This window comes from Watersipora subatra, chromosome 2, assembly GCF_963576615.1.
Source record: "Watersipora subatra chromosome 2, tzWatSuba1.1, whole genome shotgun sequence".
Classification (NCBI taxonomy): domain Eukaryota; kingdom Metazoa; phylum Bryozoa; class Gymnolaemata; order Cheilostomatida; family Watersiporidae; genus Watersipora; species Watersipora subatra.
In genome coordinates, this window is record NC_088709.1 from 37,430,999 (window position 1) to 37,446,020 (window position 15,022).

At 38.8% G+C, this 15,022-nt stretch overlaps 2 protein-coding genes and 1 long non-coding RNA gene across 3 annotated transcripts in view; all 3 read left to right on the top strand.

The window, feature by feature from the left end:
* Positions 1–4,516: 4,516 nt before the first annotated feature.
* LOC137387818 (uncharacterized) lies at positions 4,517–7,424 on the top strand. Its single transcript, XR_010977955.1, has 3 exons — positions 4,517–4,584; positions 5,884–6,001; positions 6,640–7,424. It is a non-coding gene; the product is annotated as an uncharacterized lncRNA (long non-coding RNA).
* Positions 7,425–9,712: 2,288 nt separating this feature from the next.
* The window catches only part of LOC137388947 (alsin-like), a 116,080-nt gene continuing 110,770 nt past the window's right edge, over positions 9,713–15,022 (top strand). The window contains exon 1 of the mRNA XM_068075454.1: positions 9,713–9,770. The gene's annotated coding sequence lies outside the window, so the exon portion shown is untranslated. The remainder of the gene's footprint in view (positions 9,771–15,022) is intronic.
* On the top strand, positions 12,389–14,209 carry LOC137388173 (streptococcal hemagglutinin-like). The gene has a single exon (XM_068074677.1). It carries the CDS (start codon positions 12,389–12,391, stop codon positions 14,207–14,209), a length of 1,821 nt encoding a protein of 606 aa, XP_067930778.1.

Sequence of the window (15,022 nt, forward strand, 5' to 3'; positions counted from 1 at the left end):
AGCTATTATGAGAAGGCAACTGGCAATATTTCTTCATACAGCAGGGGAGGATGCTTATGAAATTTACAGTCAATTTGATTTTGAAAATGAAGATGATCGTGATGATCTAGACATAGTAATTGACCATTTTGAAACGTACTGTAATCCTCGTCGCAACATACTGTATGAATGGTATGTGTTTTGGTCCATGATTCAGAAAGAGGGTGAGCCAATAGATAGCTTTGTTAAGAGGCTCAAAACACAGGCAACCAAATGTGAATTTGGAAATTTAAGGGACAGAATGCTTTTGTGTAGAATTGTATTTGGAATTTCATCAGATAAACTTAAAGAACGTATGCTCCGTGACAATCAGATGACACTAGAACGGGCTATGAATGACATTAGAGCTGCAGAAGCTACACTAACACAGCTGAATGAGATAGCAGGGGGAAGCAAAGCTATTAATGTTGCATCCATGAAGGAACAATCAGCTTTTAAACCGAAAGACACTCCGCAGGATTCAAAGAAGTCTGTGGCTGCTGTCAGTAATCAACCCAGCCACACGGATAAAAAGGTGAAAGATTGTAGGTTCTGTGGCTATGATCACGCAAGAGGCAAATGCCCAGCCTACGGACAGACCTGCAAGAAGTGTGGCAAGAAGAACCATTTTGCTCGCCGATGTATGTCTACAGATCTTAGAGCTGTCGAGGCTCAGTCACAGGAAGACAGCACTCAGTCCTGTATGCACTCACTGTTTCTGGGGAATGTTGGTTCATCAACTGGCGATGATGAGACTTCCTGGAATGTTGAGCTAAATCTTAGGCATGAAAGTAGGTCAAAGAAAGTCACTTTCAAAGTAGATACTGGGGCTGAGGCCAATATCGTCAACCTAAGTGTCGTCAAATCCTTGAAAGCCAAAATATCTGCTCCTAAAGCACGCCTAACGGGTTACGGCAATGCCAAAATTGAAAACCTCGGACGAGTAATGCTTAGTCTGAAGCACAACTCCCATGAACACCTTCTCCAATTTGAAGTAGTGAATGATCATCTCCCAGCCTTACTTGGACTTAAGTCTTGTCTTGCGCTAGGTATTGTCAGTAGAATTGACAACCTAGCTGCTACGTCCATCCTGGATGAGTTTCCGTCGGTCTTCGAGGGTATAGGATGTTTCAAAGATGAGCACGTCATTCAGACAGACCCTACGGTGAAACCAATTGTTCATGCAGCAAGGCGCATTCCCCTCAGTGTAATGGACAAAGTAAAAGCAGAATTAGCCAGTATGGAACAGGCAGATATTATAGCTAAGGTTGACAAACCGACTGAATGGGTAAACAGCATGGTCGTAGTTGAGAAGAAAAATGGAGACATTCGTATCTGCTTGGATCCCAGGGATTTGAATAGGGCCATCAAAAGAGAACATCACCACATACCTACACTAGAAGATATAGCCCACAAGTTCAGTGGCAAGAAACACTTTAGCATAGTTGACATGAAACATGGCTACTGGCATGTCCCTCTGGAGGCCAACAGTAGCTATCTCACAACTTTCAATACACCTTTTGGTCGTTACAGATTTCTCAGACTCCCATTCGGCCTCCACTCATCTGCAGAAGTATTCGAGAAACGTGTAGAGCAAATATTCTGTGATTTGGATGTCTGCATATACTTTGATGATCTGATCGTGGCCGGCAAGGATCAAGCAGAACATGACGAAAACCTCAGAAGAGTGTTAGCTCGAGCTCGTGATTCCAATGTGAAGTTTAATAAAGACAAAATTCAGCTAAACAAGTCTGAGGTATCCTATCTGGGGCATACCGTGACGAAGGAAGGGATGAGGCCCGATCCTAAAAAGGTAGCAGCCATTCAGGAAATGCCTGAACCAACAGATGTCGCTGGTGTGCAAAGGTTGCTTGGTACTCTGAACTTCTTAAGGGGCTACATACCCAACATGTCCTCTCTTACCCAGCCTCTTAGAGTACTGTTGAATAAGGAATCAGCATGGTGCTGGGGTCCAGAGCAGAGAGCTGCTATATCTGCAATCAAGAAGCTTTTAACCAGTGAGCCTATACTTCGCTATTTTGATGCCGACAAATCAGTGGAACTTCAGGTAGATGCTTCTCAACACGGTTTAGGTGCTGTCCTTCTACAAGAGAAGATGCCTGTAGCATACGCCTCTAGGTCTCTGACCCCTGCTGAAGTCAATTATGCACAGATTGACAAGGAACTCTTGGCTATAGTATTTGGATGTGAACACTTCAATCACTACATATATGGAAGACCTGTCATCATTCAGACTGATCACAACCCTCTCACTGCTATCCTTAATAAACCACTGTACAAAGCCTCTCCCAGGCTTCAGAGACTAATGTTGAGACTTCAGCGCTATGACATAGCCGAGGTAAAATATGTTCCTGGAAAGCACTTATATCTTGCTGACACCCTGTCCCGTGCTTTCCTTAGAGACAATGATAGCGAATGTGCTGAGCTCGAGGGAGAAACAGTTGCCATGGTACACAGTCTTGAGATTACAAAGGATGAACAGTTGACGCTCAGCAAAGCATATCAGGATGACCAAACCATGCACCTGTTGAGACAGGCTATCTCTTGTGGCTGGAATTGGTCGTCGAGAAAGAAAGCCCCACCAGACTTGCAGCCTTACTGGGCTGTCAAAGATGAACTCCATGAGCATGACGGTTTTATATATGTTGGCGAAAGACTGGTAGTACCCCTTTCCCAACGTAAGCATGTACTTAAGCAGCTACACCGTGGCCACCTAGGGATGACGAAGTGTACTCAGAGGGCCAAGGCATGTGTTTTTTGGCCAGGACTCACTAATGATATATTCCAGACAGTAGCTAGCTGCTCAACATGTGCCAGATTTAGCAATCAGCAGACCAAAGAACCCCTTCAGCAACACGAAGTGCCCACACTTCCCTGGCTCCGTGTGGCTATGGATATCCTGGAATTCAAATCTCGTAGTTATTTAGTAGTTGTTGACTGCTACTCACACTTTCCCGAATTGAGGCTCGTCAGCAGAAAGACGGCCTCTGAAGTGATCTCCGCACTCAAGTCAATGTTTGCAGTGCATGGTGTTCCCAAGACAATACTAGCTGACAACATGCCATTCAACAGCTATTTGATGCAGTCTTTTGCCAAAGACTGGGGTTTTGACATGGTAACGTCAAGCCCGCACTATCCAAAGAGCAACGGCCAGGCTGAGAGATACGTACAGACAATGAAGAAATTTCTACGTAAGTGTGAAGACTCAAAGGAAGACATCTATGCTTCACTGCTAGCCTACCGGGAGACTCCTTTCTCTGGCAGCTGTTACAGTCCTGCAGAGATGCTGTTCAACAGGTGTATCCGAAGCTGCCTCCCTCGTACAAGTGCTACTCTACAGGTTCAGCCACCCAGTACTCCCGAGACATCCACAGTGTATCAACAGAAGCAGAAGCGATACTATGACCGGTCGGCCAGAGCCCTAAAACCTTTGACTGAGGGAGAGAGAGTGCTAGTGAGAACAGGACATGACCAGACCTGGGAACCTGGCACTATTGTTTCCAAGCATGACCTACCTCGCTCATACTGGGTGGACAATGGCAACAGTGTTGTACGTCGGAACCATGTTCATTTGAAACCAAATCACACACCAAGAGAACCTCTGGATCTTCATGATGAGACCACCACGGAGAACAACCCAGATAGTCCCAACACAGCAATTGATAAGGCGTCAGAGCCAGTCACACCGACTACGCCAACACCCAGAGCTGCTAGAACTCCTACATCCTTCAGTCCCCGGACTCAGCGAGCACCCCGCTCAACTCGAGGTATTCTGCCTGGCAGATACCGAGACTATGACATGGCTTAACGCATTTGCGTTTATTCTCTGCCGACTCTAATGCTTTTAGAAGAGGAGGGATGTTGTATCTTTGTAAATATTTGCTATAGCCTTAGTTCTTACGTATTGTAGCTAGTCGCTGTTTGCCGACAACATCATTTATTCACATAGCTTTGGATATTAGCCTAGACATTTATTACAGTTATCAACGTAGCCTTTGATCGTCATTTCACTCTACATATTATTAGAAGCATCATCGGACATTTAATTAATAAATAAGAAACGCAGAATAACAGCACCGCAGAGTCGGACATCTTGTAGAAATGGACTTGTAATGTAGAACCACGTTTTTAAAGCTAACCGTCCCTTTTTGGCTGGCCAGCCCATATTTGTCCCTAATCGATAGTACTACACAATAATACGCCAGGATCGTCTGGTGCTCAAACACATGCTAACAGGTAATTGTCTATATTGAATTAAAAGCTACCAATTCAACAATTGGATTCAAATAATAGAATCTAATAAGTACTTGGAAATACAACAGTATCTAAATCCTAACACAACAAATCCGTCCTAGCTTTTGCGAGACTTCTTAAGAAAGCTAGCCTTAGGGCGGGTTACAGAGATTACGCCTACAAGAGGATTCGGCTACAAGAGGTTTCGCCTACACTTCCTGGAGGTTACGTCTACACTTCCTGGAGATTACGTCTACAGTTATGGAGATGGTGCATACCATTGATTGTTGAAGAAAAAATGTAAAAAAAATGGTAAAAAGTAATGCAATAATAGTGTTTTCACTTAACATTGATTGAAAAAACATACTATTGATTAAAGTCATCTATCAATCAGAACGAAAATCGCGGAAGTGTAAAATAAAAACAATTTAATATCTTCTTTCCTTTCTTGGCTTTCTTAACGATTACCACCACTGCTACTATTACTACTGGTGGCTGTTCGGAGCCACAAGGACGCTAAGATGTGTGCTTAAAATCTCAAAGCTTTGGTAGATGCTTTGAGTCTGATAAAATCATCACCACCTTAGGGTGGTAGTACCATTCGTTGTACTACGAATTATTATTTATTGATAGTTTGTAATTAATTAATAGTCTGCAACTAACGGTGAACTAGTATTAATAATTTGATATATTGGGCATTGGTCTGTCTGCTTATAGTAATTTAATAGTCAAACGAATGTGGGTAAATGAATGAGACAAAATAATATGATTATTTGCGTATAAATAACAAAAAAATAAATAGTTGTTTTATAATTAAATTGTTCCCTTCTTCTGGTCACTTTTAATGTTTTACGCATTGCTTTGTTTTAGCTTGCTTTGTAAAACATTGTTTTAGCAATGTCTTATGCATTGCTAATATATACAGAGTAGTAGTAATATTATATCTTTGGTATATTATACCATATACATAATATATATTACATATAATTATGTAGTGGTTTTATTATTTTGTGTTGCAAGCAAGGTTGATTGATCGAAAGGTTGAATCATGAGTTAAAACTGTTTGTCTTGGGATTGCTAATTGTGATAAGTAACATTACATTAAAAATTTCATCCTCTGAGCAGTACAATTAGTCTAAAACTGTAAATTATGAAATGCCAATACCGTGTAGCAGGCTGTACGCTACCATTTTCCATGTATGTAGCTTTGTATGCAACATCTAAATTACAAGTCGCAAGTAGCGAATGGTCCTGATCAATAAGTCAATATCACCACCCAGAATTTTACTAAAAACATTATGACAAAGTTTAACTCATCTGTCTTTCAAGGTTTCAAAATAATTAATTTCTCATAGTTGAAGAAAACTAACTCTGCTTTTTTGTCTATACAAAAATCTCAGTGCAGCGTTTTGAGTTCACTTTAGTAAGGTAATATCCTTTTTTAAGGTAAAGGTCCCAAACCATGCAGCCATACTCAGGACCAGGTCTAACTCGTGAAGTATCGGCTATCTTTCTTGTCTTTTGGTCTGCATCTTTCAGAACCATTGTAAGCATGCCGATTAATTGCTCTTCCTCGGATTCAATTTTAAAAATATGTTGATTAAATTTCAGATCATTCTGCAACTCTACCACAAAACAAGGATTAGAAGTCACACTTTGAAGATGGTGATCATATAAGATGAGAAAGTTATTTGTATCCATCGGCAAAGACGACTTGCCAATAGAGATGGTAATACTTTTGTGGATTAAATTTCATGTGCCAAATTTTGGCTCAAGATTCAAGAGAGCATAAATCTTGTTGCAGCATGGGAGCTTTGTCTTGTGTAGATGTTGAGGCTTTGTGTTATCAGCTAAGTTGTCAGTTCATCTTCGGCCACTTTCTTGGCACTCACATGGAGTCCCTTAATACCTCGTCTCTTAGCCTACCAAGCATCATTTTATGCAATATGTAGCAGGCACAAAAATAGCTCTAGACTCTCTCAACAAGCGGTTTGGGAGTTGTCTGTTAGAGTTTTGCTGTTGTTGAACACACGACTCCTTTCTTAAAGCTAGTCTAAACAGGCTAAACTAGCTCATACAATGATTAGCAGGGCTTTTGGCTCACAAAAATGAAGCAAAAGTTTAATTATTATATTACTGTTTGAACATTTTAGAATATTATACCTATAACCTAGCTTAAGTTGATTTGTTCTGTATCTTGCAAAAATCTTGCAAAATCTTGCATTTGTTCTCTGTGCAAATTTTCTTATCCGCTCACTGTTGGGTTCCTGATGTATCGAGGTAGAGAAAGTAAACTGCATTATCATACTTTCTAATATTCTCAAAAAAACATATTGCTTTTTCATGACCTTCTACTCTACTTTGTAGAACATTGAAAGTCGATTGAGAAAGAATGATGACAGTCAGAAGATAGGGTGATATGACGATACATACGTTATTGAACAAATACTAGTACAAGTACAGATACTACCACTTTAAGATGTATATCTGACATGATGGTGCTTATATGTGATGAATGAGAACATGGAGCAAACAAATCTGTAACTGGATGTTTGTATTTTTTTGCAGAATAAATCCTAAACTTATAATCTATCTATTGATTCAATTGATGAAATAGGAAAACTTCAGCAAGTAAAAATACTGCAAGAATGTGTACTTAACATATGAACTGTTGTGTGTACAAAAGTAGCCCAATTCCTCCAAATTATACAAAAGTGAGTAATTTTGTATAAGTTTAAATGATATTCACTTCGAAATAGTCTTTTAATGTATGCTTATTATATAGCAAAGCTAAAGAGAAGGAGCAGTTATAGTAGCCATGCAAGGAGATTGAGAAATGGGTTTTTACTTCATTTCAAAGATTTTTATTACAGCATCACAATGTGGTTGAAGCTATGGCCACTTTAGCATAATTTTATCAAACGTGCTTAATTGTTTTGTGGTATTTTTGTTAATTTAGAGTTGGCTCCTTTATATGTCATATTTTTTCTTGCTGAAACAATATTGTTTAGTAAATAATTTTTTTTTATCAAAGTGAAATAACAGGTTATATGCAGAAAAATCAAATTTTTATGAGAGCCTTCTTTTGCTCATTTATGATGGATGACACTTGTAAATCATATAACTTGTATTTGTAATTTACTCTGTATATATGCATATGTACCCAAGGGTGATCTCAACCGGCTGTGAGGGAGGCTCCATGTAAAAGTGAAACATAATGGTATGCAATAGGAGATAAAAAACAACTCCAAAGTTATGAAATGATATATTGACCAACAACCATTGATCACTTTTAGTGATGGGCTGCTGATAACATAGAAATACTCAGTTATTGACATGTGTCTGTATGTATAAGAGTAGCAACTTCAAAAATACATACGCTTGTTTTTTGCTTAATAATTCAATAAAAATGTGGTTTTAACTTCAATAACACGGTTTGTTGCAAATGAACGACTGTTAAATCACCATGGTTCCCAATAATCAACTCGAATTAAATTTATATATTTGCAAGGATTTGATATATGGATGATTATAGGACTTAATATAAAAAATAATTTACATAATAAAATACATCAACACACGTTCGTAACATGCATTCATCGTGCCATTCGTAATTTTCTGCATCACAATTCACAGAATTAAAGTAGGGGCAATATCTTAGATCGTAGGCATAGTCTATCAGCTTGTAGACGTAATCTCCTGTAGGCAAAATCACTTGTAGGCGTAGTCTCTGGCAAAAGCAGACTACTGTGGCGACAGGGCAGCTAACCAGTCGTTGTGGGTTCACGGCCAGCAAGCCACAGAATCGAATCTCACTGACTCGCTAAATCCGGAAATCCATAACAATAATCAGCGAGTAATATACGTATTTTGATTATGTTTACAAAATCAAATAATCAGAAAAACACGCTTTTAAGGTCCGGCCACACGTAACGAATTATTCGTTTAATCTGACCGAATCCACGAATTTCACAGAATTCACAGATTTATTCTGCCGAATATCATAGATTCGTCTGAGCTGTGCATGCACACCGAATTCGTTAACGAAACGTTTTTAATTGGCTAACCAATTGTTTTTAGCGAGCACGGTTCTAGTAGCTTTGACAAGTGGTATAGTCCAAGACACGTACGACGACCCACAATAAAAGTATGACCGCGATATGACTTGATACATACGATGCAACGGCCTATGTGCGCTATTGTTGGTTCTTTCTCGTTGGTTCACCATGACAGGAACTTCTCATCGTGTATCCAGAATTTTATTTTAGATGTTTTAAAAACTATGAATTATTTCTTTTTCAATAATAATAATTTATTTTATGCAACAAAAGCTCGGTCGCAAAAACAGTCGCTATCTCTAGCGCATATTGACAGTTGCATCGTATGTATCAAGTCATTTCGCGGTGGTACTTTTATTGTGTGTCGTCGTACGTGTCTTGGACTATACCACTTGTCAAAGCTACTAGAATCGTGCTCGCTAAAAACAAGTGGTTAGCCAATTAAACGCGTTTCGTTAACGAATTCGGTGTGCATGCACACCGAATTCGTTAACGAAACGTTTTTAATTGGCTAACCAATTGTTTTTAGCGAGCACGGTTCTAGTAGCTTTGACAAGTGGTATAGTCCAAGACACGTACGACGACCCACAATAAAAGCATGACCGCGATATCACTTGATACATACGATGCAACTGCCTATATGCGCTAGAGATAGCGACTGTTTTTGCGCCGGAGCTTTTGCAGTATAAAAAGAAATTATTATTATTGAAAAAGAAATAATTCATAGCTTCTAAAACATATAAAAGAAAATTTTGGATACACGATGAGAAGTTCCTGTCATGGTGAACCAACGAGAGAGAACCAACAATAGCGCATATAGGCCGTTGCATCGTATGTATCAAGTCATATCGCGGTCATACTTTTATTGTGGGTCGTCGTACGTGTCTTGGACTATACCACTTGTCAAAGCTACTAGAACCGTGCTCGCTAAAAAAAATTGGTTAGCCAATTAAAAGAGTTTCGTTAACGAATTCGGTGTGCATGCACAGCTCAGACGAATCTATGATATTCGGCAGAATAGATCTGTGAATTCTGTGAAATTCGTGGATTCGGTCAGATTGAACGAATAATTCGTTACGTGTGGCCGGACCTTTAGTCTTGGTTATAATTATAATACGATCGCTTGGACAACTTACTTGCATTCCTACATAAACTTGTTTATTATATCTTTGCGTGAGAAACATCGGCAGAGCTGATGTGATATGGCGAATCATCATTTACTTTTACGTCCGCAACGTCTAGACAACAATAAATTTACTGATTGAGCCGTAGCGATTTGCGGAACATAGTGCCTTGCGAAACATAGGGCTGTCCCCAATTATATTATTAGCAGTGGTCTGAGGCTTAGCTTAGCCAACTTCACCCCGGACTTGCGTCAATAGTCTAACTCAGCTTCTTTACCTTATCAAAATTAGAAGAAAATTAATTCAGTATCTTTGAGTGAGTGACTGAGTTAAGTGAATTTTAAAGGTGACGACATTGTCGTAGTCTTTATATGTAGATGTTGTATAAATGAGCAGAATTACATGTATTGATGAGAAGAAGAACCTCCATGTTTCGTAACGTGGAGGTTATTAACGTATTTTTTGAATCAGTTTTTACAGTTGATGATGGAACCCAATGTCATAGCTTCAATACCGAAAAGATCTCTGATAAAACATTAATTGACATTGATAGCTTAGGAGTCCTACAGTTGCTCAATAACTTGGACACCACCAAGTCCTGTGGACCTGACAATGTGACAGGCATCATGCTAAAAACATTTGCTTCAGTGGTGTATAATAGCCTTTCTTCAATCTTTGCATACTCTCTGGCAATAGCAAAACTACCTTCGATTTGGAAACTTGGTAGAGTCCAACCTATACACAAAAAATGAAACAAACAAATACCAAACAATTATAGACCTATTTCCCTCACTAGCGTAGTGTGCAAGCTTTTAGAACACATAGTTTCCTCATATTTGCATAAGATTTTTAAGGAGGGTAACATTTTTGTAGACAGTCAACACAGACCTGCCAACCTAAGAGGGGGGCAATGCGTGAGATTTGGTTTTGGGGCAATTGATGTATCAATGATAGTATATATAAAATTGTGGAAATTGGGGCAAAAATCTCACGCATTTCTCACGCATTTTCATTTTTTCTTTGTGGTGATTGCGTGAGTCTCACGCCCAATGCGTGAGAGTTGGCAGGTATGAGTCAACATAGCTTTTGACCTCATAGGTCTTGCGAGACTCAATTAGCTCATACTGTTGGACACCTTTCACACCTATATGATCAAAAACAAACCACTGATGTTATAATATTAGACTTTTCTAAAGCATTTGACATCGTTAATCATCGAAAACTGATTTTTAAACTATCACATATTGGTATTAACAATGTCTTGCTTTCCTGGATATCTGACTTTCTTAGCGATCGACATCAATTTGTTGAAATCGAGGGTCAGAGGTCTAACACAAAACTAGTCAGTTCAGGTGTGCCACAGGGCTCAGTTTTGGTCCCTTTGCTTTTTCTGATATATATCAACGATTTACCATCTTGTCTTCAATCACAGTGTCGTCTTTTTGCCGATGATGCAATACTGTATAACACGGGTGACACTGTGGCTTTTAAAACAAGACCTTTTTGCATTAGAGGCTTGGGCATCTAAGTGGCAAATGTAATTTAATATTGACAAGTGCACATTCTTAAAAATTGGTAAAAACAGTAATAGCCACCCTGGATATACTTTCTGTGGACAAAATCTAAATAAAGTGTCTTCTTTTCCTTATCTTGGATTACAACTACAAGCAGATCTAAAATGGAATGAACACATAGACAAAATCACAACTAAGTCTGCACAGAAGTTGGCAATGATCAGAAGGGTGCTAAAATCTGCAGACACCCCTACAAAAAAGATTGCCTATTTTTCTTTAGTAAGGCCAACATTAGAATATGCCTCACAAATTTGGGATCCCTATCAAAATAAACATGTCAAACAGCTTGAAAAGTTGCAAAATAAAGCACTACGATTTATTTTTAACATTAAGGGCCAGATAAGTTTTACAAAATTGCGAGAAGATACAAGTGTTGAGTCCTTACAGGAGAGAAGAGAGGGTAGGCATAAACTGTTTGTAAGATGTGCTGCCGAGGGCATAGAACCACCATTCAAATGCGAAAACATAGGATACAATACCCGCCAAAAATCACCTATACTCCATATATAAGAACTAATGTATTCTATCAGTCCTTTTGGCCCCGTACACTAAGAGAGTTAAAATCCTGATAAGATGATGTAAATATATATGTATATATAAATAAATAAATGGAAAAACACAAGATAATTTTAAAAAAAAATCTAATTTTGAAACCACTTATCAGTGTAAACACACCGTGTTCCCAAGCCCCTTACGCACCTGCTGTGCGGTCTAAGTGGGAAAATATAATAATAGTAAAATAAATAATAATAAACATTTCTTTACATCCTCCCCACACTGCCTTATACTACCTAATATACTAGCTTTACCCACTAGCCGTACTTGTCAGCTTTATCCCGCTGTATTCACTCACCGTAATTGCCAGAAGCAGTAGAAGATTTTGATATCACATGATATATATTCATAGCAAAATATTTTGAAATCAATTAAATGAGCTTTGCAATTCATTTTTAATGTTTACACAAACTCGGTTTTATGTGAATGTTTTGATTGACATGATGCCGACTTATACATGGCAGCTTTTTTTACATTAGCATTTGATCATTCATTTTTATTCTGATGAAGAGACAATACATAGGATGTTTTTGTGAATGAACATCATTTTGTTGTTGCAAGAGCTATAAAACCAATATAGGCGGAGGGTAATTAAAAATGACTGTTGTAGTCGGATCTGTATTTTCTTAAAGCCATTATATTTGAATTTTTGTGGGGTGAGTTGCAAGATTCATAAAAAATAATCTTTCCAGTATCTCTTTGTCAGTCAGTGCCATTTTCAATTAAAATATCTCTTTGTCAGTCAGATCCACCTTCAATTACAATATCTCTGTGTCAGTCAGGGCCATCTTCGATTATAGTATCTATGTGTCGGTCAGGGCCATCTTCAGTTACAATATCTCTGTGTCAGTCAGGGCCATCTTCAATTACAATATCTCTGTGTCAGTCAGGGCCATCTTCAGTTAAAATATCTCTGTGTCGGTCAGGACCATCTTCAATTACAGTATCTCTGTGTCAGTCAGGCCCATCTTCAGTTACAGTATCTCTGTGTCAGTCAGGGACATTTTCAGTTACAGTGTCTCTGTGTCAGTCAGGACCATCTTCAATTACAGTATCTCTGTGTCAGTCAGGGCCATCTTCAGTTACAATATCTCTGTGTCAGTCAGGGCCATCTTCAATTACAGTATATCTGTGTCAGTCAGGGCCATCTTCAGTTACAATATCTCTGTGTCAGTCACGGCCATCTTCAGTTACAATATCTCTGTGTCAGTCACGGCCATCTTCAATTCCAATATCTCTGTGTCAGTCAGGGCAATCTTCAAGTACAGTATCTATGTGTCAGTCACAGCCATGTTCAGTTACAATATCTCTGTGTCAGTCACAGCCATGTTCAGTTACAGTATATCTGTGTCAGTCAGGGCCATCTTCAGTTACAACATCTCTGTGTCAGTCACGGACATCTTCAGTTACAGTATCTATGTGTCAGTCAGGGCCATCTTCAGTTACAATATCTCTGTGTCAGTCACGGCCATGTTCAATTACAATATCTCTGTGTCAGTCACAGCCATGTTCAATTACAGTATATCTGTGTCAGTCAGGGCCATCTTCAGTTACAATATCTCTGTGCCTGTCACGGCCATCTTCAATTAAAGTATCTCTGTGTCAGTCAACCATCTTCAATTACAATGTCTCTGCGTCAGTCACGACCATCCTCAATTACTATATCTCTGTTTCAGTCAAGATCAACTTCAATTGCAGTATCTCTGTGTCAGTCAGGGCCACCCTCAATTACTATATCTCTGTTTCAGTCAGGATCATCTTCAATTACAGTATCTCTGTGTCAGTCAGGACCATCTCCAGTTACAATTTGTCTGTGTCAGTCACGGCCATCTTCAATTACAATATCGCTGTGTCAATCAGGACCATCTTCAGTTACAGTATCTCTGTGTCGGTCAAGGCCATCTTCAATTACAATATCTCTGTGTCAGTCACGACCATCTTCAATTACAGTATTTCTGTGTCAGTCAAGACCATCTTCAGTTACAATATCTCTGTGTCAGTCACGGCCATCTTCAATTACAATATCTCTGTCAGTCAAGACCCTCTTCAGTTACAGTATCTCTGTCAGTCAGGGCCATCTTCAATTACAGTATCTCTGTGTCAGTCAGAGACATCTTCAGTTACAACATCTCTGTGTCATTTACAGCTATCTTCAGTTACAGTATCTTTGTGTCAGTCAGGACCATCTTCAGTTACAGTATCTGTGTCAGTCAGGGCCATCTTTAATTACAGTATCTCTTTGTCAGTCATGAGCATCTGCAATTACAGTATCTCTGTGTCAGTCAAGACCATCTTCAGTTACAATATCTCTGTGTCAGTCACGGCCATCTTCAATTACAATATCTCTGTGTCAGTCAGGACCCTCTTCAGTTACAGTATCTCTGTGTCAGTAAGGGCCATCTTCAATTACAGTATCTCTGTGTTAGTCAGAGACATCTTCAGTTACAATATCTCTGTGTCAGTCAGGGCCATCTTCAGTTACAATATCTCTGTGTCAGTCAGGACCATTTTCAGTTACAATACCTCTGTGTCAGTCACGGCCATCTTCAGTTGCAGTATCTTTGTGTCAGTCAGGACCATCTTCAGTTACGGTATCTCTGAGTCAGTCAGGGACATCTTCAATTAAAATATGTCTGTGACAGTCAGGGACATCTTCAGTTACAGTATGTTTAGTTAGGGCCATTTTGGTATTATTACGCTTTTTATGCATTATTTGATGTCAGCAATACAGACTATTGCATGAGTGTCTATAGTAAATTTAAGGCACCAAAAAGACTTCAATTATATATAGATAATACTGTTGAGGTTTGTGCATTGATGACTCAATATTGCTACCACTACAAGCAACTTGCTTTTTATTTATTTTGATTCATGTTTAGTTAAACTCAGCTTTCGTATTAATTAAAGACCTTTTCTAAGCAGTTTTAGTCTTGCAGCGTTGAGGCCGTTTGAACATTTAGAGACAACCTTATGATTGCTTGTAATGAATTGCAATGAATGGTAATGAATTGCAATGAATGGTAATGAAGGCTTGTAATGGATGGTAGTGAATGCTTGTAATTAATGGTAATGAATGCCTGTAATAGAGCCTCTTCCCAGGTTACTCATCTACAGTTATCTATAGCGCCTAACTATTGATATAAGTAATTTTTAGGCTAAACCAGGGGGATATATTGTGTCAGTTCATTAAATCGTTAAAAGATAAGCTGGCCACTAGTGGGCACAATCTCATTCATTGTATGTTTTTACATGTTACTTGATGTACGTTGGCGCACACTTTCTAAAACTAGTTACGGAAAGCGGTAAAGCCTTGTTTTTAGGTGTTTGCAAGTTTGTCTATTTATTTTCTTAATGCTTGACTTGCAACAAAGCTCACATTACCGTTATTTGATATGAAAAGATTCCCAATGTCTTACTCTGTTGTTTTATAGGTACCAAA